This window comes from Tachysurus vachellii, chromosome 11, assembly GCF_030014155.1.
Source record: "Tachysurus vachellii isolate PV-2020 chromosome 11, HZAU_Pvac_v1, whole genome shotgun sequence".
NCBI classification, from domain to species: domain Eukaryota; kingdom Metazoa; phylum Chordata; class Actinopteri; order Siluriformes; family Bagridae; genus Tachysurus; species Tachysurus vachellii.
Window position 1 is genome coordinate 12,268,103 of NC_083470.1, and position 26,470 is coordinate 12,294,572.

General features: G+C 39.1%; 1 protein-coding gene across 2 annotated transcripts; it reads left to right on the plus strand.

The window, feature by feature from the left end:
• Positions 1-1,679: 1,679 nt before the first annotated feature.
• si:dkey-70p6.1 (uncharacterized protein LOC570575 homolog) lies at positions 1,680-26,470 on the plus strand. 2 transcript variants are annotated; one of them, XM_060881738.1, is made up of 8 exons: positions 1,680-1,965; positions 4,012-4,090; positions 16,413-16,637; positions 18,095-18,152; positions 19,397-19,484; positions 19,779-20,350; positions 24,293-24,418; positions 24,536-26,470. In XM_060881738.1, exons 3-8 carry the CDS (start codon positions 16,504-16,506, stop codon positions 25,094-25,096), a joined length of 1,539 nt encoding a protein of 512 aa, XP_060737721.1. In that variant the 5' UTR covers positions 1,680-1,965; positions 4,012-4,090; positions 16,413-16,503; the 3' UTR covers positions 25,097-26,470. The 2 variants fall into 2 exon arrangements, with proteins under 2 accessions (XP_060737721.1, XP_060737722.1); XM_060881739.1 differs by having other exon boundaries at positions 19,397-19,430.

Consider the following 26,470-nt stretch of genomic DNA (forward strand, 5'->3'; position numbering starts at 1 on the left):
TGGTTGTGCATTCTAATAAAATACAAATTATCTAAAATACTAATGCAACAGGAAAAAAAAGAGAACATCAGAGTGAAAAATATTAGAAATATAAACATGACTTCCAAAATTTCTTAATATTTGTTTTGTCTCCTTTTTTTTAAAGATGAAGCTGGCATAGACACAGGACGTTTGAAGATCCATGTTAGAATAAACCCAATGGAGTGTCTTAAGACTTAAGGAAAATATGACCTTCTGGAGAAAGAAGCTATTATGGCCAATATTACAAATTGTCATAGTACAGAATCTTAATAATATTTATAATATTCAACTTTTCCCTTTTAATATTTCAGGCAGAACCAATTATGAAAGCTAAAAACACTGACCATCCAAATGACCAGAGTCACATTGATTATTAGATTTTCATTAGATGTTCATTTTGAAGATGACCTAACAAGTTCTGTAATATCAAGAATCAAATTATATATTTTTACACTAAATTACAGCAATCTGTGTTGAAATGATAAAAACCATCATATTTCTATTTATACGTGGCTGCTCCCTGCTCCTCACTATGTCCATATGCAGGATTACACAAACACACACACACACTCACACACACTCACTCACTCACACACACTCACTCACTCACTCAATCGCTCACACACACACACTCTCTCACTCACTCACACACACACTCACTCACACACACTCACTCACTCACACACACCCTCTCTCACTCACACACACACACTCACTCACACACACACACACACACACACTCACTCACACACACACTCACACACTCACTCACACACACACACTCACTCAAAAACACTTACTCACTCACACACACTCACACACACTCACACACACACTCACACACATTCACACACACTCACAGACACTCACTCACTCACACACACTCACTCACACACACACTCACTCACACACACTCCCACAGGCACACACAACACACTCACTCACACACACTCCCACACACACACACGCACACACACACACACTCCCACTCACACACACTCACTCACACACACACGCACACACACTCACTCAGTCACACACACACACACACACACACACACACACACACACACACACACACACACACACACACACACACACACACACACACCTGCTTACGGCCCTTCACCTTAATGGCATGATGCACGTTCACCATCGTATTCACAGAGACTACTCTGCCCCCTGTGTACCATAACATGTCCTACAGGACACACAACAAGGTAGTGTTCCCACAGCACAAATGAGCAGCAGTGAGTCAGCAAACTAGCAAGCTCTACACGTTCAGTCATAAACACAGGATGCGATGCAGCACAACAAGTAAAATCCGAAACAACGATTGAGATCATTCTTAAAGCTTGAAAAGACATGGGTGTGGTTATTTTGCTCTCTAACCTGTCCATGCACGAATTCTCTGCATATATGTAGTTTGTGCATCATCTAAATATTTTCATCGCTGCAAATGACTGTGGAATACAGGCAACTGGGCAACTTTGTACGTTTCCAGAGAAAATATATAGTTCATACTGTAAGCGGATAAATTTATTTTTACACATCTGTCCATGTATAATCCCTGCCTACCTTTAATGTGCCACTAGGTGGCGCATGTAACGGATGGTTCGAACGCCGCGCTGGTGTCACACGGGCAACCGGGAGACGGAGAGACGGGGACGTTTTTTTATTTTATCATTCGGCCATTAAAACTGTGGAAAGGTCTAGCTTTCCTTTGGCAGTGGTGCTAAAACCAGACGCCAGAATAATGGCGGTGCGGAGAGAAGGCGGTGATGATGCGGATGTTGGTCGCCGCTGCGCGCGCGAGCTTTCTGTAACAACACGCGCGGAGCACTGATTATGCGCACGGGGCTGCGACCGCGAGTCCCAACAGTTCAGCTGCATACTGAAATAAAGACAGAGAGAAACAGGCTGACGCTGGAACACCTAAGCTAAGTGAGTATGCATTGCTAAACCGCTCTTTAGTACATGCATGTCTGATTTGGATGATGCCTGTTTTCGTCTCGCGCTCATTGCCCCTTGCACATGTCCAACGTCGAATGCTTTTACTACATCACACGTGATATAAATCTAATAAATATCTGGGCAATAAAATGATCAGTAGGTTAGTACATCAATTAGTGCAATAAAGGGCATGCACTGGTGTTAGATTGAAAAGGAGACCTGTGTGTGTGTGTGTACACACACGTGTGTATCCGCATCGCTCTTTGTGATGCTGCGACCAATTAACCGATTTTTACCGAGGCGACCTTTGATGTGGAAGCAAACGAGGCGGGGACGTTGTGCCATTCACTGAAAACCTTTTTAGTTCTTTATTATAGCCTTAAGCTTTATTATAGCTGATGCAAAAGCACCATCCGTGCACTGATTTTAATGTTCAGTCTTTAAAGAGAAGGAAACCCGCTTTCTGTTTTTCTGTGAAAGCTGGAAAGCGTCTGCACCGCGCGGACATTTTGACTTTGAGCTTATTTGCCGAGCGCGATGGAGATACGACATATTTGAAGACATAACCGTGTGGCCTGTGTGTCTGCAATGGTGTATGCATGCTGTATGTTCGTGCTGATCATATAGAACAGTCAGGGTTTTATCTCGGACCTGTTTGGAGGTGAGCGAAGCACCGCAGTCCAACACAGAGCGACTGGATAAGGATGAGACACTGTAGGGTCATGTGCAAGGCCAAGGATGGAGACAAGCAGATGTAAAATGTGGGCGTGGGTCTTTAAGTGCTTTAATCAGGGACCGTTTTGCATATTTAAAGCGCGTACAAGAGCTAATAGAGAAGAGGACAGAGTACTTTGAAGCCCTGGAGCCAGGCTGCTCAATCAGATAAGCTTCCAGTAGGCTGAGTATTGATGAGGAATGAAAGCAAATGGCTTTTTCTTACCATAGTAAAGAATGTATAGAAAAGGATAGAGCCTGTTGATGAGAGAGATGTCAGTGTCATATTATCATGTGTGTACATTGTGGACATTTCAGCATATGGTAACAAGATTGTTGGATGATTAATCTTGCGTCCTTAAAAACAAGACTCCAATTGGTTGTTAAATTAATACAAGCTACTATTTTTATTGTAAAAGCATTCACCGTCTCAAAGAGGTCTCTCTGAGTATTAAGTCCTATCAGTCTATAACAGTACAGAAAAGTCAGCATGCATGTTTTTTTATGTAAGGTAGACCAGTACAGAACATGTGTTAATTAATACATATTAATGACACATACACACAACCCCAGAGGGGTCCAATGCCCTGGTCCAAGGCCCAGATGAGGACAACAATTATACATGTCAACCTGGAGAGAGGAGGAAACCATAGCTGGGATCTGATTAATCATTCTGATCTTTGTTCTACTGCCTCCCAGCGGGAATCGGCACCTTTTCTTCTGTCTGCTTATTTAGGGATACTCTGACATTCCTGAGACATAAATTCATGAATGGATTCCTGAACTGTGCCCTTGACTTTACTGAAACACTATAATTACAGTCAGGAAGCTCTTAGATCTGTCAGACTTCACTAAAGCAGCTGGCTATTTGAATGACATTTAGATTGCACACATGAAAGCAGTCAAGCACATACACATCCTAAAAGAGTATTAGAAAGATTCATCAGATGTGAGGTATGTGTTTAATCTTTAGACTTCCCTGGAAGCACAATATGGAGTAAAGTTTCCTCTCTTCATTTTCAAGTAAACTGCTAAATATCACTGCCACAATATGCATAAACTAATTTTTCTGCCTCACCAGCAAAAGCTCATTTATTACCTGCAGCTGGGTGATAAGCAGTGTGTTTACTCCACTAGTGAAGCTGCGTTCAGCTGGAACTTTCCATGAGGCCTCTTTATTTAACATGGATCAGACAAGCAAACATGGTGTCTGACTGATGAATGGTGCCAAAAATATAAAAAATGCAGTCCATATTTGAGTACGTGTTTGTATATGAAAAGACAACACTAATTATTTGATGCCTTGCATTTTCCTTTTTTTAGGGATTTTAAAGGTGGTTAATGGTTTTGCAGCCATGGTCACATGCTCAGTCCAGCTTGGATGTTTGATGTGACATTCTATGTGAGTATTCTGTTATCCTGATTTCGTTTTGGCTATCTTTAGCACAAGAGAGTTTATAAGAACTGATTTTGAAATATTTTGTAAACATTATTGTGTAATTGCATGTGTGGATATGTTTCATAATTCATACAGTCATTTGGTTTTGGGCAGTCTTGAGGGCCTAAAAGAGGGGAATCACTTATGATTTTTTTTAATCCATCGCATAGAAGTAGACTGTAGAAGTAGTGTTGCTTAAACGTGTCTTCAGCATGCATTATAGAGGTAAATACCTGGGTGGCAGCCTGGGAAACAGATTCAAATCATCAAATGTGGACATTATCTACTATATAAAGTTTGTGAAATCTATGGGCTTTCATGAACTGAAATATGTCTATATCAGTTTCTGTCATATAGCCTGAGGTAAAATCATTTAAACGGTTCTTTGCTTGCTTGTTATTCTGTAGTAAAAGAATTAATTCAGTGAGTTCTGTTGCGATTTTCCATTAGGTCATTTGTTCTCTGTGTAAGTGCTTTCTTGGTTACAGTGGGACGGCGCAGGTGCATTGCGGACAATTTGACAGTCGGCATCTGATGAGGAATTAAATTGAATAGGCTTATGTCCAAAACAGAGATAAAAGCCTTAAATTCACTAAAGCACACTTAGCTAGCAAGCTTTGGATGTCTTTAGGCAGTTATTACAATTGGCTCTTTATCCAGTATGATCTTTGGAGATAGGCATTGGCAAGATTCTAAATTAAATAAAAAGTTCCATTGCTTTACTGACATATATTTATTACATTTTGAAGAAAGATATTAAAGTATATTGTGAGCATTAAAAAACAAGCTGACAGGTTTTCCCCCTGTATATATATATAGTATATTTTAAGCAGTGACATAGGTTTCTTTAAATGAGACCCTGCTCATGAAAGGTTTTCTGCTCAATATTAACAGCAACATTTCTGAAAGTCAGAGAGCAAGCAATAGGGTGGATATATGAAAAATATATGTGAATAAAAGTATACATAATTCTAGTATAATGTGTCAAACGTTGTTAAATGTGGGAATTGTGTATTCAATTACATTTACTCATATGAATGATTAACACTACACAGCTTGCCAGTGAATGAATTAGAAATAAAATCCTTATTTCTCCTTACTGGAACTGATACTAGTCTAACCTGGTATTAACAAAGACAATTTTAGTTAAATATAGCTATAAATTATATGCCTTAATAATAGCAAATTCGAGAAATTTTCCTCAACATGCTTTTTCAAAGTAGATAGAGTTAATGCACTCTTGGGAGACAAAGAAGAATCTCTTTGCTTACTCCAGCATATTTATACATCTTAATGAAGTGAGGCCTTTTAAGGTTTAAATAAAAATGTAATTAAATCAGTAAGGATTTAAAAAAACACAACACACTTACTGAAGTATTTTTTACCTCTGTCCACGGAAGGATTTAGACAACTTAATAGGATATTAAAGGGTCCTTTTAAAGGATAAAAACAGTTATGATCAAAATCACAAATACTGTTGAATAAAAAATATATTTAATAATATGAATAACTGACATAAGAAGGAAACTGATTCTGTTTGCCTGTTCATGTAGACTGTTTATTTTGCCCTCTTTTGTCTGCTATGATGTTGTATTACAGCACAATTTCAGAAGCAATGCCATGTTAACCCCAAACACATGAATGTCTAATAAACTAACAATCTTTAGCTAGATAGGATACAACATTGGCCATTTCAGTGTCCAGGATAAGCATACATCATGTCAGAAGTACCAGCCTGACAGTGTGTTACATGAACTTGCAAGTATGCAATAGACATTGATTGTATGCATTGATTTGAAAACATTTTCTAGAAAAATGTAGCTAGAATATAGAGATTGTACCACAGGGGTTATTGCCTGTTGGTTTTTTCTTACTCAGCTTGTGCGCAATGACAAAATCAACTGGTAAACTATAGCTACCTTAACCAGAATATTTGATCGAGATTTTAAAAACAGATTTTAGCTGAAAACACTAACATTAGGATATTTCAGTTGTCTATGAGCATAAAAACATGTAGCTTGTAAGCTGTTTGGGTCACAGGCACAATGTCTTTGTCTGACTGTCCGGAATTATATGGAACTTGGTTTAATTGGTCATGAATATTCATTCATTCATTCATTCATTCATCTTCTACCGCTTATCCGAACTACCTCGGGTCACGGGGAGCCTGTGCCTCAGGCGTCATCGGGCATCAAGGCAGGATACACCCTGGATGGAGTGTCAACCCATTACAGGGCACACACACACTCTCATTCACTCACACAATCACACACTAGGGCCAATTTTCCAGAGATGCCAATCAACCTACCATGCATGTCTTTGGACCGGGGGAGGAAACCGGAGTACCCGGAGGAAACCCCCGAGGCACGGGGAGAACATGCAAACTCCACACACACAAGGTGGAGGTGGGAATCGAACCCCGACCCTGGAGATGTGAGGCGAACATGCTAACCACTAAGCCACCGTGCCCCCCGGTCATGAATATGTGGTCATGAATTCACCAAGATTTACGTCGTTATGAATTCTGATTCAGAATATAATTTATGTGGTTGTTCAGTAAAAAGAGAATACACCACAAAGCAAATACTCAGTAATAAGTAATATAAGTGAGATAGCTAGCCAGAAATAAGAGGACTGATTAACATTACTGTGATGTGACTCCATTTCATTTTAAGGTCAACTGTAAGTCAAGGAACCACTTTGTGTAACTGAGCATACAAAATTTGCACTGGAAGCTATTTGTCTGAGATAACAGCAACAAGTCTAACATGCTGAATAAGCTGTCAAACGTGCTTGATGATTGTTCACTGATTGCAATTTGCCATGGTGTAGTATACATAGATTGGAACAACTAGTATGCAGCCAAGGCAGCACAAGCATGACAAAATTAGACATGGCCAGGAACTCTGATACAGCGTGTTAGAGTTGTTGCTCTTGTCTCAGGCTTATAAAAAAAAGTGCAGCCTGGAAAGGATATAAAGAGGATATAATTTAACCATTGCCCCATGTAAAGTAGCAGATAAATAATTGATGTTGGACTGATTCTTTGGACATTGTAACTCTAAAGATGTATCGAATGATGGGGTTCCTGCTGTCACATTTAGCCTACGATTGCTATTCAGTTATTTCTTTTTTTACCCACAAGAATTTAGACTCTATAGAAAAAGGAGAAAAGAGTAACAGAGCAGTGAGATCACCGGAGACTGACATGCTAGTTTCTTTCTTTCTCTGAAATCTAGGCCTTTGCAGTAATTAAAACATGCCATTCCTCCATTGCTCCCTCTCTCTCTGTTTCCCTCTCTAGGGTAGTAATTGGCAACAGAAATGGGAGCTCAAATCTGACTCTGTGATGAAAGTTTGCCGTTGTTATGTGATCTGATTTCTGCTCTAGTACATTAACAATAAAATAGCTTGAGCTCCTGTAATAGTGACTTTATTATTTCAGTTTGGAAGCTTACATGGTTATGGGTGTGTTCTAGTTGTATTAATGGTGTGCCAATATACCAGTGTAACATTGTGAGCAAACATTCTTCTACAGTTCTCAGATCATAGAAATTACTTCTATCTTTATAGTAATTGGGAAATAAGTAATTCTCCATAATGTCCATGATAATTGAGCTTACCTACTTTCTGTCATTTGTATTACATATAACAGTAGGCTAGTAGCCGAATAAGATTCATATTATACCCAGCTATTCAAAACAACATTTGAATGGAAACTTTCGTAATTGTATAGACATTTAGGCAAGTACATTGTTCAATAATAAGCCATAATTGACTATGTCGTGATGGAGAAAACTGAAGAGACAAAAATTAAATTTGAATCTTGTTGAATATAAATAAATCACTAGTTAAATTAATCTTAACAAAAGCTAATTTGATAGAAATTGTGCAAATCTTTACTACTTTTATGGACTCCATTGACACATCATTTTCTTTTTCAAAATGTGAGATACCATGCATGCTTTGTAAGCTCTTTGCTGACATTTGTTTCAACAGTTGGATGAAAGGAAAAAAGTCTATAGAAACATTGGGGCTAGTTAGAATAATTTCATTGATGCCAGCTATGTCATAATTACTTTTGAACATGAGGTAGAAGCTGATTGGCTCATTAAGAACACAGCCACACTCCCAATTATAAAAAGGTGTGCACACTTATGCAACCAGTTTGTTGTGATAATTTTTTCCCCCCCTATTTTTCTTAAAAGGTTTCAGACACGAACATTAAAAAAAACTTTCATTTTAACAGGGGTGTGTAGACATTTTATATCAATTGTATTTTTTAAATGAGTTTGGCCAAGTCACTGTTTTACCCAAACTTTACCATAATTATTATTATAATTTAATATATATATATATAATGTAATAATGTATTTATTATAAAATCAGCTTACTTCTTTTGTCAGCTTAGGGCTTCACATTATCAATGAGCTACACTTCCTAATCAACTAGAGAAGTCAATTTATTTGTTTTTTTTTATTCGTTTGGAGTGATATAGTTATCATTGCTATTGGTGTTGTGGTTTCACCTTTTCACAGTATGATACCTCAATGATGAAGCACTCTGAATACTTCTAGGACTGGCAGCAGAGTCAGTGTTTAGTACAGAAGTTACAGTAGTAGTGGAAGGATTTTCAGTACAGTCTAAATCCTCTGCATTGAGAAATAAAGATTGCCGGGGTATGATTTCTGGGGACATTTTGGGGACGTAGCAGCCAGACACAAAAAGGATGAGGTCGAAATACATTCTAATTGCTTTTTTCATAAAGTCACTGATGAGGTAACCATGCAATCTTACACTGTGACTAACTATATAATATTGGGACATCCCTATCATAAAATATTTTTTGTATCCTCCCACCATCCATCATCCCACCAGCAACAACGCCCACAACCCCACATTTTAAAGCTTTTTATATTCATCACATATTCTCATCACTGAGGCATTAAAGAGGAGACAAAGGCAAAGCCCTCACATTGGAGAAGCTGTATAAAGTGTTCTGAAATTCTTTAAACAATTATTGTGTTTCATTTATTATAAATGTTTTTTTCTAAAATGCGTAGTATATAATACTATATATATTATACTATATATACTAAACTATGGTTTGCTTGATATTGTAATCATAAATGCAGTTTTGTGTGTATAGTCCCCTCCAAAACTATTGGAAGAGCAACTGGGTTTTATTTACTGTGTATGCCAAAAGATCAATACAATAGTGCAGGTTTTCAGCTTTTATTTCCTGATATTTACATGTGTTAAACAAAATAAGATTTAGACCTAATTTTTAGTGGTTTCCATCTTGTGGTATGACCTCTATATTTCTGTTCTCGGTAGTTTTCTTTGAACAGTGGATTGTGATACCTTCACCACTGCACTGTGGAGGTTGTTGGCGATGTCACTGTTGTTGTTTTTTTCACAGCTCTCACGACGTTTCTGTCATCAGCTGTCGTTGTTTTCCTTGGCCAACCTTTTTGGCGTCTGTTGCTCAGTACACCAGTGTTTTTTTTCTGGATATTCCAAATTGCTATATTGGCTATGCCCAGTGCTTGTGCAATGTCTCTGATTGATTTTCCATCTTTTCTCAGCTTTAAAATGGCTTGCGTTTTTTCCATAGACAGTTTTATGATATTCATGATCACTTATCCTTTTTAACAACAAATGCAGTATTCACAGGTGAAACTGAAGGCTAAACCCAATAGTACAGGCTAAGAGCTATTACTCGTTTAAACATTCAGTCTAACAGAATACATTTGGTAACAAGAAACATGTCAGTCACGTTACAATTCTCGCTTAAAAATTGGGTGGACTTATACAAAATGTGTGATGTTCAATGCCGTTTAACACGTTTACATAAAAATACCTGGAAATTAAAGCTAGACGACTGTACGTTTAATTATACAATCTTATGTATATGTTGTAGCATTTTCAGTAAACATACTTTTTTATTTGGATATAGTGGTATGTGAATTTTTTATTCACAGAGCATTCTTTTACATAAAAGGCACTCAAGCTTCCATACAGGATATGAATCAGCTGTTTTCAGTGCATGAATTATTATCTGTTGTGTCATCATATGAATTATAGATGAGCAGAATGGTAGATCCTGCTTAAATAATAATTCATATTTTAAACATGTAAATGTCCTGTCTCGCTTTAATGAATTAGACAATTCTTTTTCTGGACTGCAAATGAAAGCTGAAAGCAGAGGCAACACAGCAGGCACATGATTCTAGATCATCCCTGGCTGTGACTATGCAATTAAGCTGTAGGGAAAAATGGCTATTTGCTGGTTAATTAGGCCATCCAGAAATGCAGTACTACTGTGAGGTCTTAGATATGCATACTGAAAATAAAATGTCTCATCTGCTAGCTGAAGACAATATTGTGACTTGAGCCACCATTATATTTTTGTTCTCTCCTGAGGCCATGCCAGCCTGTCCTGAGATCTGGCTAAGAGTGATGTCTTTAGGCATATATGAATGTTGCTCTGCTCTGTCAGGGTGAGGATTACAGCTTTATAAGGGAGCACCTGAGCCCTGTTAGTGTGGATGTGTTTTTTTTTGTGTTTTGTTGTGTACTGCAACTTTGGCAGGCCCTGAAACACAAGCTGATCACCCTGAAAGTTTCAATGCAGTAAGAAGTGTTTTTTTTAAGGGGAAAAAAGCAAGTGACAGGCAAAGGAAAAAGAGACTTGGTTAAGGGGGATGAGAGGTGGAGTTTCACAATTCTGTCTACCTGAGTGAAAGTGTTTTAGTGAGGGATTATATGAATCAGATGGGCTGTAGAACCGACACCAGTTGGCTAACTGTCATGACTGAGAAGATACTACTGATTGAGGAGATTTTAGAGCAACTCCTGCCTGCCCTGCATGTTTCGAATACTGTACAACAGTACCTTTACCACTCTTTGCAAAAAAAGTCAAAACGTCCTTCCACATGTTTCAAACTAGTAGCTTGATGACATCTTTGGATCAGCAGCAATACACTGAGAATGACTTTAAAAAAATTGAAAGTCTTTCTCTCTAAATTAGTCAGTATTTATTAAGGCATGAGAACTCTACTAAATTCCCTGCCAATCTTGAGCAGCCCACAGAACCTGGCCACATGTAGGGCTTTGACAGTATTAGTAGCGATTGACCAAAAAAAGATAAAGAAACTAAAAAAACAAAACAAAAAAAAGAAATCTGATTGGCTCTCCACACATACAGTTGCAATCAGAAATATTCAACCCCCTCACCTCAAAAGACATTATAGTGATGTTGATAAAAAATAATGAAAATCAATGGAAAAAAAAAACTTGTGAAATAACAAAAAATATTTATTGATACATACGAGTTAGTTTGCCAACAGAAGTTGACTTAACTTTGAAGTTTAAATGAAAATTATAACTCTTGTAACACATGAGCATGTGCAGTATTATTCAACCCCCAGCTTCAGTACCTTGTGGAGTGTCCTTTATTTTTTATAACTTCTAACAAACGGTTTCGATAAGTGTTGACAAGCTTCTTACACCTCTCGATTGGAATCTTTGCCTATTCTTCACATGCAAAAGTCTAACTCAGTGATGTTTGATGGCTTCCGTGCTGCAACTGCCTTCTTTAAATCCCACCAAATATTTTCAATTGGATTTAAATCTGGTGACTAAGAAGGCCACTCCAGGACGCTCCAGCATCTTTTCCCCACCCAAGCATTAGTTGATTTGGAGGTGTGCTTGGGATCATTGTCTTGCTGGAAGATCCAATGATCACCAAGGTTTAATTTGTCAACAGAAGGCATCATGTTCTTCTTTAAAATGACCTGGTATTTCTGGGAATCCATGATGCCAGCCCCACATCATCAATGACCCACCTCCGTGCTTGAATGTGGGGATGGTATTCTTTTGGCCATAAGCCACCGCTGTTCCATATGCCCAAAAAGTTCCAGTTTGGTTTCATCAGTCCATAGAACTGTCTCACAGAACTCGGTAGTTTTATCCAAATTCCTCCTGGCATATTCTAGTCGACTCCTGGTGTTCCTTGAGGTCAAGAGGGGAGTGCATCTTGGGGCCTGGCCATGAAGTTCGTGATTATTCAGTGCACGTCTTATAGTTGCCACTGAAGCCCTTGTACCAGCTCTCATCAGGTCATCCTGTAGCTTTCTTGCAGTCACACAGGGTTTTTCTTAGTCAGCTGTCCTGACTAATTTGCTAAGGGCCCTTGATGAAATTGTGGGCTTTCTTCCACAGCTAGGAAGGTTTGCAGCTGTTCCATACTGTAAGTTTTAAACTTCCTTATAATGCTCCCAATGGTGTCTCTTGGAATGTTAAATATTTTGGAAATCTTCTTATACCCAAGGCCCTTCAGATGTGATGAAATTATCTCCTCTCTCAGCTTTTGTGGAAGCTCCTTTGTCTTTCCCATGATTGCAACTCACCTTGAACACCTTCATGGTTGGGGTTTATATACTGTATGCATCACAGCTGAAGCAAATGAAGGATTGTTATAAAGTTCCCAAAGGTGTAATGATGTTTCAGCTCCACTTCATTCTATAAAAACTGTCAGAAAGCTTTAAAAATAACAATATTATATATGGGTTGATGTTGTGTTCTTATTACATTGCTAATTAATAGATGTACACTAGATGGGGCTAGTGTGTGATAGCTAGAAAGGTAGCAGATGGGAAAAGAAGTGGAGTTGCACATGTGGCTAATGTTCAGTAAAGAAACCTGTTTTGGTACTCGGTGTATTGCCTCCTTATTTCACGTGAATACACAACAGTTGAATAATTGAGACATGGCTATCTTAACAAAATATACTGTTACACACAAATACTACATCATACATTTTCTGTGTTGATTTTATGCATCATAAACTCATAAAGAAGTCATCCAAAGCAGAAACCCGCACTTTGAAAAGATTTTTATTCATAAATAGTTCAAACTCTTTGGGGGTTGAATATTTCTGATTGCAACTGCATGTATTTGCATTTTCATACAGAAACAAACAGAATTTTCCCAAGACAAACAAGACAAAGGAACTGAGTAACAAAAAGTACCTTTTATAAGTCTGTCTCGCAAGACTACTATGTAAACACAGGTTATTCAGAATAGTTTGTTATATAAAATCTGCTAACATTATCAAATTTTCTTATTTCCTTTTTCACTATTACTATTAAAGCTCAGTAGCATTAGTAGTAATACAGTAGGTTGTGAAGAAATGTATGGGTCCGCCTAATAGGTCAAATCATGTACCAATTTCACAATGTCTGTTAGTAATATTCTCCGTAATCTGGTTTATACCTTTATGTATTATGTTAGGAATAACATTACTGCCTGTAATGCCATAAAGAGATGTTCAGTCTGTTTTTTGCAGTTTATTGCAGATATGCCAAAAAAGAAATTCTACACTGTACAGGAGTTGCATAATTAAATGTATTAGACCTGCGTTCACCCTTTCGAGCCCAGTGAGTCAATAAGAGAGATAAGCAACTGTAAGAAAAGACTTCAGAACAGCTGCTATTCTCATAGGGTAAAAGTTAAAGGGTCAAATGAGGAGACTGAGTGTTTGATTTCGACAGAATATAGAAGAGAGTTTTTATTTGTGAGAGAAGATATATAGGTAATATTTACAGCAGCAGGCCCAGGATTGCTTACTTGTAGTTTTAAGGTTTAATGAGATGATATTGCACTGTGGAGTATTCTTTTGAAACACATTCACATTGTCTATTTGGTTAAAGTAAATGAGACTCTGTTGCCTTAATGCTGTTCTACAATCAGGCATTTTAAATCTCTATCTTCTATTTACTTTTGCTGTATATAGGATGTCTCATAGGATGTTTAGAAGATGGATGACTGCTAAGAGGATGGAGTATAATTATACTGAATTCTCCCTGTTAACCTTTAGTGGATGTATCAGAGAGTAAAATTTCTGAGGTTGGTTGTGTAGTTGTTCTAGAAAGATTCACAAGATCTGCTGTGGATCATTGGTAATGACGTGATTTGTAGTAATCATGGAGGTAAGTCTTAAGTAGCCATCTTTGTGGAGTTCATCATAGGTGCATAAGGCATCTGCTGCATTTGAGACAGAATGTCCCGTGTGTTTACTTGTCTGTTAAAAAACCCATCAAACTAACAAGCGGTTTTATTCCGCCTTTAAAACAAAGAGATACAAAAAAAGTTTTCCCCCTTAACTATCTTGTCACAGCGAGAAGACCTGCCTGTGTGCAATGCAAAAACATTTTTAGTCTTTGTCATGACTCATAGCTCACTTTGATACTACAGAAAATGAGCTAGACGATTAAAACATGCTAATTTAGATTCAGCATCTCTCCACACTGCCAAATTAAACTGTGATGAATAAACAAACAAGCAGTCAGACACACAAAGCAAGCCCCCCCCACCCCCCACCCCCCACCCTCCTACACACACTTCATGTTATTTTCAGTCAAGAGCTGTCATGCGATATTTTCTAACACTCATATTGCTATTACTGGTACTTGGGTGATGTTAAGGCCCATAATCATGAATAAAAAGCCTGTACATGGAATTATGAGCCAAATGTCCCATTCAGAACTATAATCTTATTCAGGACCATTCATTGAGATCTCCAGCTGGTGTGTAAAGGCACAGGGAGACACTATGGGCTTAGAAGGAAAATACTATAAGAAAAGCTAGTTTACCACTCTGCGATGTCCCTTACTGAGATGGTGGCTCTTGTTGAAAGAGGGGATGGTATTGCATTGGACTAAAGTGTGTTGGTGGGATGATGAGATAAGGCATAGTTTGAGAGATGAAGCTATATGTCTGGGTCATGGATACTCAGGCATTGTAATGTATGCAGTAGGGAAGGTGGACGAAAGGAACAATAGAGGTAAAGTACTTGAGAATGCGGCTTCCCTGTGTATTTGAGAGTTTTACAAAGATAGTAATGGATACATGAATTACACCCAAGATATGTTGCATGGTCCAAAAGAGTCTACTATGAAGCAGTTTTAATTTAAGAATTTGTTAGAAACTAATACTATAATGCATTTTGTAGATTAAAATGGTTAATGTATGCTAACGGGGGGCACGGTGGCTTAGTGGTTAGCACATTCGCCTCACACCTCCAGGGTTCGGGGTTTGATTCCCGCCTCCGCCTTGTGTGTGTGGAGTTTGCATGTTCTCCCCGTGCCTCAGGGGTTTCCTCCGGGTACTCCGGTTTCCTCCCCCGGTCCAAAGACATGCATGGTAGGTTGATTGGCATCTCTGGAAAATTGCCCGTAGTGTGTGATTGCGTGAGTGAATGAGAGTGTGTGTGTGCCCTGCGATTGGTTGTCACTCCGTCCAGGGTGTATCCTGCCTTGATGCCCGATGATGCCTGAGATAGGCACAGGCTCCGAGGTAGTTCGGATAAGCTGTAGAAAATGAATGAATGAATGAATGTATGCTAACATTCCTTGCAATGTAGTGCAAATTGCTGTCATATTAATTACATGAGATTAATGTGGTCACATCGCTATTTGTTAACTAGTAATATCAAGGGTTAAATTAGAGTGGAATGAACAGACGACAAGCTTTGAACTTACAGAGTTGAAACAAGAAACAATCTTAATAAAATTCATTAAATTATTAGACATAATAAATTGTTCCAACAGACAACCAGTAGATAGCTGCTGATGTTAGACTAACATGACTCCTCCCCTTACAACCTTTTTGTGCTTATTCAAGTGTTTCTTCCACTGAGTGTTTAGTGCTATGAATCCTCTGATCTTGCTGATTTTCACAAATTAAGTCATAGTCAGCTATTTGTAACAGTCATGTAAATGCATCTGCTTATTAGAGAAAAGTGTTTATGTTCTTATATCTTACATGGGATTTTGATGCCCAATAAAGCTTTTGGGACAGAAACAGAAATGTGTTTTAATCGCATTTTAATAGTAGTTATAACATCTCATTGTATGGTACTGTGTCATACATAGTACTGCACTTTGTTTACAGAAGTAAAGCATCCTATTTCCAACCAGCAGAAGGAGTTATATATATTGGCAGGTTTGGTGCCTGATGATTGTGAATATGTCAGCATGAAAAGATCAAATCGCCCCTCTGAACTGTGAAAATGAGCATAATAGTGTCAGCCAGGGGCTGACTGACAGCCAATAGGGAGAAAATGACAGTATGCGTGAGACAAAGGGAGATAGATGGAACTAGGGATTTCTCTCCTCTCTCACATGCAAGGATTCAGATGGATGTTGCTGTTTGATCTAAATGGAACAAATGTGCACAAAAGAAGAGCTTACTCCTTGCCTTTCTTTCCTTTGTTCCTCAGATCCTGTGAAGTGTATACCCAGTTTTTGCCTGTGTGTGTGCCCGTGGCAGAGAGTGGGAGTGTCCGAGCGAGCGTGTGTTAGCACTCTCACATGGCCTCGATGCAGGACGGGGTGAACTTCACTGCTCCCCCCTACGGCAAAGTGTTGCTGCTCGGGGCCATTGCTGCTGCCTCGGCCTTCGTCGTTACCATCTTGATTGTCGTGCTGTGTGTGGGCTGCCACAGGTGAGTGACAGATGGAACACTGAACGCACAAACACATTCACATATACAATTGGGTATTTAGCCCCTTTCATTTTTTGCACTTTATTTTTATAGATTTATTATCTTTTAGAATGGTTTAAATTGACTTCTTATCCTTGAATTGTCTAATATATTTATTTTTTAAAAAATTTTTAAAGACGTTTTTGCAGTGTTTTTTAACAATTGAAAACTGTGCCAAATTTGGATAAGTATTCAAACCATATATTCAATACTTTGTGGTAACCTTGGCCTGCAATTACAGCTTTGATTCTTCTTGTGAAAATCTCTGCAATCTTTGCACAATTTCTCCTATTCTTCCAATCAAACTATTTAAAAGTAAATGTATAATACAATAATGTACAAAAAAATGAAAGGGTCTGTATACTTTCTGAACCCTTTATAAATATAAAGCCCTGACAATTTGATGTTTTTAAGCAGAAACAATATGGATATGGCATCTCAAATTGGACTATGAAAGATAGATACAGCAGTAAGCTACAGTTTAGATAGTGATTTATAGATGAGAGTATTTTCTAATGGGAGAGGGGAATTCAGAGGCAATTCAGACAGTTAACTGTTGTTTTTTCATTGAGAGTAAACATATTTCTGCTCAAAGTTTAAAAAAGTTTAAAAGTGGTTTAGGGCAAGAAAGTGAAGTTCTAGCACTTAGACCTGGAGGCATTGGGGTAGTTAATTTTAGACCTTGTGTGAGCTTTAAAGATGTGTACTGTATACACCAATCAGCCATAACATTAAATCCACTGACAGGTGACAAGTGAATAAGTCATTATATAGTTACAGTAGTGGGATATATTATGCATGAATGTATAGTCAGGACAGTGAGTTCTCCAATATGCTGATAAAGGCCAAATTGTGATAGCTAGACATGTGATGCTCTGGGAAATGTTCTGCTGAGAAAACTTGGGTCCTGGAATTCACGTGGATGTTACTTTGAAGTGAACCAATTACCTAAAAACTAGTGCAGGCCAAGTAAACCCTTTCATAGCAACAATATTCCCAAATGGCAGTGATGTCTTTCAGCAGGATAATGCTTCCTGACACACTACGCAAAAATTGTTCAGGGATGAGGAACATGAAAAAGAGTTCTAGGTTTTCTACAGATTCTACAGCACACACAGAGGAGACACAAGGAGGACCTACATTAGGCAGGTGGTTTTGATATTGTGGCTGATCAGTGTATTCAGTATAATAATCATGATAAATGATGTCTGTATGTAAGGCTTTACTGCAGCTGATTAAAATATGCTAATGTGATTTACATGACTTTTCTGTTTAGGGTCTTGCCCAAGAACCATAGTAGTTTGGAGGCTCAGGCATTTAAACACACTTTCTGCTCTGAATCATGGCAGTTTTTTGAACCATGAACCATAATAATAGATAGAGGCTGAGGTGTTTTGTGCTCACTGTGTGTTTAACAGGAAGGGGAAGAGTCACAATGGTACTGGTGAAGAGAGAAAGCACAGACTCATGGACATGGTGACCATCTCTTTAATTTTCAATGTTGACATAAAACAGATTTCCTTGTTATGTCTGCCTTTAAACTGCATTGACAGGTGAGAAGATTGGGATCTGGACACTGATGGCTGCATTCGAATGTGGTTATATAAATAGCCAACTAATTTATAGATCATTTCATTACTTTAGTAGCTTGTGATTTTGAGGGTGACCCATTTAGGCTATTGAAATTCAGTTTGTCTCTTTAGTTTAGACGTGATGGAGCTTCTCCACCCCCTGTATCGATCACTCTTTTTAAACTGATCATTTTTTGTTGCAAAATGATTTAGAATAAAAGCAAATCTAATAGTAGTGTAATATATTAAAATTGTATTCAAACTTATAGTCATCAATTGTCCTAGGGGTTGTGTTGCTACCTCAGAGCTCTGGGGCCCACAGTTTGATCCTTGGATGGATCCTTGCACTGTCTGCGTGGAGTTTTGTATAGTCTACCTGGGTCTGTTTCTTTTAGTTTTCCAGTTTCCTTGTAAAAATGCTAAAAATTCCACTAAGTGAGAATGAGTGTGTGAATATATGTGTTCGTGGTGCCCTGCACTAGACCCTTCCAGGCTGTTTCTCCACCTTATGGAGTTGCTTGCACAGGCTCCAGTCCAACAAGCACAACTAAAGAGGTTATAAAAGATGAAAGAATAAACTAAGTAATTAATCAGTATGTCATTTCATTATTTTTCTATGTATTTACATGTGGAATTGCTGTTACAACACAGCGGATAACAGACAATTGAATTAATACAGCATAAAAAAGGTACTTATTTTTAAGGTCAGACTATCACATCACTGAGACTTGATGTTTAGGACAACCTCTGCTCTGTGTCTCTAACTGTCTAGCAGTCCTGATGTCCAGAGATAATTAGGTCTGAACACCAATATGTGCAATTTCTTTATTAATTTTTCAGTATACCTGCATAACTCAACTCTGAATATGGCTCTTTGTTAAAGAAACAGTCAAGTATATTGCTTATCTTATTAACCGTTTAGATGTAAAAAAAAAAAAACAATAACAACAACACCAAACAGTGTTCTCACCTGTCAAGAGCCACTTTTATGCTCCACACACATTAATGATATTCTGTGGTCATTATAATAGAAGTTTTACCTTGATCTATTTTCAACTTTTCTTTCTTCTTTAACAATGGCCTTCAACTCATACTGTGTTCTACAACTCATATTAGTTTATATGTTGATAATGGTCTCTGTCTTTTTAGAACATATTGCGGCAGTCAAAGCTGCGCTGCATCAGTAAGTCAGACACCAAGCTCCATGAGATGAACAGACTCAACTGCAATGGCAAAAGTATGTACATTCGCTTCTCACACTGCTTGATAGTGTTACCGAGGGCGCAGAACCGCCTCAAATTCGGATGTAGAGTCGGAGCATGCGGGATGGTATAAGTTTCATTTCAGGATACAATTCTTTTCACTGTTCTTTTGTAGTAGAGCCACCCGTAGATGTTTTTTTCACTTTATGAGGGTTGGCGCCGTCTGTGCCGCCTTTGCCTCTGCAGTTTAGCCCACAATTTTCTGTTCCTTTTTTGATATACTACATATTCCATACACTGTAGAGTTTAAATTGATGTTCGATCTTCAGAATCCTCCAAGAAGAACCGTCCAGCCAGCATGGACCTGCTCCTTCTGCCAAGCCGTCGATCCAACTCAGACTTGAGAACCTCACAAGGCCGTCAGGTGCCTCAGGTGCCCTCAGGAGAAGATAGAGAGCACACATATGCTGAGGTGGGGCGCCGTTCATCACCTACTCGCTGTCCTGAGGCAGCGCTCAGGGGGCGGGCTGGAGAGACAGACACCCCCGCTCCCCCTGCTGTTCCCGCCAACACCCCAGCCCCACCTGATCCAGATGGAGACAGCCTGGATGGTGCTATTCCTGAGCCTGAGACCCTCCCTCAAGTAATGAACCCACCCCCACAGCCTCCAGAAACAGCCGAGTATGCATGTATCAGAAAAGTTCGCAAGGTTGACAAAGCTGCCCAGAAGAGAGATAATGGCACTGAGACGGAGGATGGGCTTGGGCAGGTGCAGCGACACAGTAGTGGAGAGTTTCGGCACGCTCCACCCAGTCATCCAGCTCCGCCCCCACCACACCCACACAGTCAGAAGTTGCCGCGCAAGAATGTGGAGGCTTTCAATCTTCCATTCTTTCCAAAGGTAGGTGTTTTACGAATTACTATTTTGCTTACACTCATTTTATGTATGAAATTACAGTATAGTGTCATTTCATGTGAGGTAGCACAAGAAAGAAGGCAAAATGTGTTGAACGTGCTCTCTAATTACTAGCATTTAGAAGAATACAAAATATTCTGACTTGATTAAAATGAGTAATTAATTAATACAAGTAAATGAATTAAATACTCGTTAAAGGTAATTGCTCATGTTAATGTCAGTTAAGTCACAATGACGCAATCAATCTGAAAATGTTTTTTATTCTGTTTAATGTTAAATTTTTATAAAATAGCCTTAGCTGCCTAGCTAACTTGGCCAAATGCTGTTGCAGTTTCAGTAGCGTGCTAGCTAATTGCTTACATGTACAGTTCTATAGGTTAGATATCAAGTTTTGAAATGCCAATATCTCCACTGGTGGCACACATACTTTGCAGATTATTATCATACTGTGTCTTTTGAAGGATTTAAAGGTGGATATGCCTGATAACTTGGACCAGGAATGCTTATCTGTCACCACTGTCTCATACACTGCTGCGTTAGTATTTAGCCCCTAAATTGTAGACTTTCAGCTGGTCGAATTATTGGGTTGGATTATTTATAATTTGGACATACTTTTTACTCTTTTTACCAGAGGTTAAAATTTCACCTGTTTTGGTGTGAACACATGTTCAGCTTTGAATTTATTTCTGATGTCAGACTCATATGAACGTAAACACAATTTTTAAACTTATCTTACTAGTCTTAAATGTTATCATGTTACTGTGACTGTTAGTTTCAGTGATTAAAAATACTTTATTATTTAAAAAAAAACTATTAAAAACACTGATTTAATTATAATAAAAAAGTGCCATTACACTGAACCATGTACTCAAGTACTTTCACGAGAGTACATGTGGTTTTGTTCCATCTCTTCTAATTACACACTTCTGTGAAAACTCCTGACACCCGTTCTTGTCCATTTGGCATTCCTGCTGAGGCATACCCAGAAGCCATATGCCATTCAAATGACGCAATACACAGAAACCCATATGCAATGCCTGCATTTACACCATTCAAATTCAGGTCACAGGCTTCTAGCTACTTCCTATTGATACAAAATATATTTTCTCTTTAACAAATGCCAGTAATCTTGCCATAAATATTCAGATGTGGAGCATATGCATTGCAGCTTAGAAAGATGATCACATCTTAGTGCTTGTACATTGCTTTTCTGTTAGGAGTGTAATAGTCACATAATAAAATCATAATAAAATCTCACTAAACATTTATTGTACAGTATTGCCATAAAAATAAACTTCGAATGAAAAATAACCTATGCTAGTATGCTGTACTACTCACTTTTCTATTTTGTGCTCATGGGATTATGTGTAAACCTGCAAAGTATGGCCAATTGTTCCCTTAGCACTGCCAGGTTGGGGAAAGTCATTAAGCATGATGTCATTAGATCCACTGAGTGGTTATAGATGAGCTAGACAGTCAGCAGGGGGAAAGCCAGATGGATTGCACTGACCTTAACACTTCATTAGAGGACATGTTTCAAATGTTACTCTCAGAAATGTAACAATAATGATTACATTGGTTAATCTACTTCAGCTGAATGTAATTTAAACTAATATATATTAAGCAGTAATTACATTTGTTTAAAAATCAGGACATGTTTCTTTAATGATACATGTTTACATAGTATCACAGTAGTGAAGAAACTGGCACTGGTACTTTGTATGCCAGAGGTTTTTCCAGATCTTTGGGGGTTTTTTAACCTTGATGATGTGACTCAGGGCACTTTTTTGTGGGTGGAACTTCTTTGATCTGTTTTGATAAACACAAGATGTCACCTGCCATACTTCATCAAGAATTCTGCAAAACTCATTACTTGTCACGGGCGCGGGGGTAAAATGGACCCAAATGCAGGACAGCTAAACGAAAACAGGATTTATTAACTTAAAAAAGACGAAACAGGACAAAGACAACAACAGACGTAGACAACAGCAAAAGACAACAGAGTATTCCGTGCTGCACAAGGCACGCGGCTCAATTAAATAATACAAATAATCATGACACATGAGGGACAGGTGTGCAGAGGCGGGGAGGAAAAGACAAGGGCGGGGCAGACACGTAAACAAGGATGGCAGGTGGGGGAGCAAGGCACACGGCGAGGCAGGTGGGGGGAGCAAGGCACACGGCGGCGCAGCCAGGGGGGCCGAGCGACGTCCACAGCTGAACAGGGGGGCCGAGCGACGTCCACGGCCGAACAGGGGGGCCGAGTGACGTCCACGGCCGAACAGGGGGGCCGAGCGACGTCCACGGCCGAACGGGGGGCCGAGCGACGTCCACGGCCGAACGGGGGGCCGACGCGACGTCCACGGCCGAACAGGGGGGCCGAGCGACGTCCACAGCCGAACAGGGGGGCCCAGCACAACCCCCAACGCACCACGGCCAGACCCACCTCTCAGAACCAGGAAAAAGGGAGGGAGGGCGGGCGGGGAAAAAAAAATTCCTCCACAAAACAGAAAAAAAAAATCAACAGAAAAATAACCCATGGGGTAAATCACGGGCCTGCAACACCCCTCGCGGACAGGAAGTGGGGCAGCGCCCTCCACAGAAAGCGGATGTGAAGCGACGCCCCCCACCGGACAGGTGCGGGGTGATGTCGCAGGACACCAAAAAAAAACAAAACAAAAAAAAAACTCGGGCTGGTGACGTGGCCCGCACACAGGAAGAGAGGCAGCGCCCCCTGCGGTGAAACCGGAAGCGGAGCGGCGATGTCACCAAAACCTCGAAGTCCAGGGAAAAAAGAAATCCAATAAGAGAAAAAAAAAATACTCCAATCGGCCGGTCCAAGCTGCAGCTGTCCTGCTGGGTCCTGATCTGGCGGAATCCTTCTGTCACGGGCGCGGGGCTAAAAATGGACCCAAATGCAGGACAGCTAAACGAAAACAGGATTTATTAACTTAAAAAAGACGAAACAGGACATAGACAACAGCAAAAGACAACAGAGTATTCCGTGCTGCACAAGGCACGCGGCTCAATTAAATAATACAAATAATCATGACACATGAGGGACAGGTGTGCAGAGGCGGGGAGGACAAGACAAGGGCGGGGCAGACACGTGAACAAGGAACATAAACAAAAGGCACATGGACAAAATCCGGGCAGAGTCCTGACATTACTGAGCTGAGGGGAGACCTTCAGTATACTCTTCATCATATCAAAGACAAATAGTGAGTTAGATTGTAACAATTAATGATTAATTCATTGAATTTATTTTAATAATAGTCACTCTAGGACATGCGTGTACATTTTAAAAAAATCTGATGAATCATATTATTATCATAGCTTTGCTGGTATATATAGTATATACACACACTGAATCATTGGCATATTGAAATACAAAAATACAGAGCATTTTTACTGCTCTTTAAAAAATTCATCCAAGGATCAAGATGTGAATTCACTGTTAAGTGAATTGAGAAATGTTACAAAATGACTTCACTCGAGACTTCAAAATGACTAATAGTTAAGTTCTACTCTAATCTGAGATTCACTGTAGTTACAATGTAGTAACTCAGATGTCTGAAAGTTGAGAAACATTGGAAACATCATATTATTACATCATATTATTATTATTAAACATCATATTATTAAGACTATTTCTATCCCTTGACATAAAAATTCTGTTTTTATTTGAAGAATTTATATCCTATGTACTATAGGTAGTACAATCACAGATGACACATCAAACATTGTAATTCAGTTGTTGTAAATGGTTGTGGTTGTCATTATATGGGTTTATGGTGACAAGGAGACAGATCATGGCCAACCAAATGTCATCATTATATTAATGTTTATATTAATGTACAGTAGATATTTAATCAGAAAACAGCCTGTACATGATATGACAGTTCACTTTCTTTAATATCTAATCAGGAGGCAGTGTTTATTGGAAATGGAGAGGAGTATATATGGAAGCCTCCCGAAGATGATGACATCATGTTCCAGCCCAAGCATATAGGCCCTCTGAGCCCTCACATGGGAGAAAACATGGCAGCTGGGGTACGTGAGTGTTTCTGTGTTCAGTCCCTTCTTCACTAGGAGTTTTCAATCTGTCAATATAAGTAGAATACAGTTATTGCTTCATCTTCACCTCATATCTGTTGTGTTGTTCTTCAGATCTCAGATATGTACTCTAAAGTCTGCAAACCAGGCAAGAAGAAAAGAGGCATGCCTGGCTCACCTACAGGTCCTAGGGATATTGGTGGCTATCGGACCTTGGCCCGAGGTGAACGTGATGGTGGCTTTAATGTGGTGGTGAAGCCACAGACATGGGCACCACAGGAGGCAAAAGGCTCAAGGATGCCCCCTGGCTCAGTGGAAGAGCACTGTTATGAAGCCATTGGTGCGGAGGAGAGCGACATGTCTTATGAAGCTGCAGAGGTTGGCGGAGGCGGAGGAGGTGGAGGATGGAAACGAGACAGGCCTCCCCCCAATGCCAGTGCCACCCTCCGGCCCAAGAAGAGAAAGCCACAGCAGCCACAGCACCAGCCGCCTCCGCCACCTCCCCCTCCCCAACATACGCCCAAGATGCAGCACTTGCCAGCCAAAGCACTTTTGCTGCCAGGCGAGAATCTCTACGAGAGCATCCCTGACCTGAAGCAGGGCTCAACCACATCCAGTACCACCACCATCTTCACATTTAATGATGGAATGGAAATGTATGTCACTGGCCTGTAAGGGCTCAAACTTAAATCTCAAATGGAAAGACCCCCATCTTATAGTTGAGTGGGAAAGAGAATTGACAAGGCTTCCTGCACTCATTCACACATCATGTTTACATTCAGCCCTATGGTTCCCAAATAGCCCCACACATTGCCTTAGAGCAGCAGTCTGGAAAAGGGGGCTTATATTACATCAAATATTGTGCAGATGTTTTCACTGGGGATGCTGTTGCATCATACATCAGTTTGGTAAACACACATTGCACTATCACTTCATATCTAACACAGTGTATCAGTATTAATTGCCTCTGGCCTGCGATTTGAAAGTGTGGTAGAAAAATGTGATAACACCAAGGAAACAACTTAGATCAAAATCTAACTTAATCACATATCTTTTAAGAGTAGCAGATATCACAGTTCACAAATCACCAACATATCTCCATATAGGGGGAAGCCTGTTTAAGGTATACTCCAGGATACTGTTTTTGATAGTACACTTTTTTGTGCATTGTTTTACATCTTAGTTTCCATCGGAATTGCGGGTTTCGTTCGTTTAATTTTATGTTAATTCCAAAGGAAAGGACAAAATGAGCACAACTCTACTGAGCAGAAAGAATACTAAAATGCACAGAGTATTTATACTCAATATTGTAGTGTATATTGACCGAGAAAAATGTTGAAGTGGGAAAACAAGCCCCTTATTTTAAAGTCAAACCAACAGCAAAATATAACTATTAATGAAAGTCTGGCTAATACCACTGCTGTCAGACCTTATATTGTAGCTTCACAATGAACACAGGCCTTTATCTAAATTATTTATGAATTCATCCACAAGCTTTGGGAAAATATGTGGCACTATTTTTCTAGTGATAAAGCCTCTATTTCTGTAAGGGAAATCTATGGGAAATAAATATAAAATATAGATATAAAAAGAGTATTCCCATTCACTGAACCACACAACTGCATATTGGTCTACATATTCAAAAGCACAGAAGAATCATATGCGGCAAATTTCCTCTTCCAGCACTTAAATACATTATAGACTCCTTTTGGGAGTCCATTTGAAAAATCAGAGCTAAAATGAATAGTAGCAAATAAAAAAGAGATCCTAAAGAGAATAAGCAAAAGCTCAGGGACAGTTAAAAATATATAAAGGTAATTGAATTAGTTGCACATGGAACTATTTTACTCTAAGTGAAAGAAAAAGTTTAGAGCATTTTAAGGCATTGGGCCTTGCCCTTCAGAATTTTTTAAGTTTTTTGTTTTCACAATTTTAACTTTTTTGTTGTTTTAGCTCATAACATAAACACCTAAATGGCTGTGTATGAAGTCACCACTGCCGTACAATACAGTACAATAATGTTTTACGTTGTTAATACTGTTAATGCAC

Coding starts and splice junctions, on each gene's coding strand:
- si:dkey-70p6.1 (XM_060881738.1), top strand. CDS start 16,504: ATGGCCTCGATGCAGGACGGGGTGAACTTCACTGCTCCCCCCTACGGC. Junction 19,485..19,778: donor ACTCAACTGCAATGGCAAAA/GTATGTACATTC, acceptor TTCGATCTTCAG/AATCCTCCAAGAAGAACCGT. Junction 20,351..24,292: donor ATCTTCCATTCTTTCCAAAG/GTAGGTGTTTTA, acceptor ATATCTAATCAG/GAGGCAGTGTTTATTGGAAA.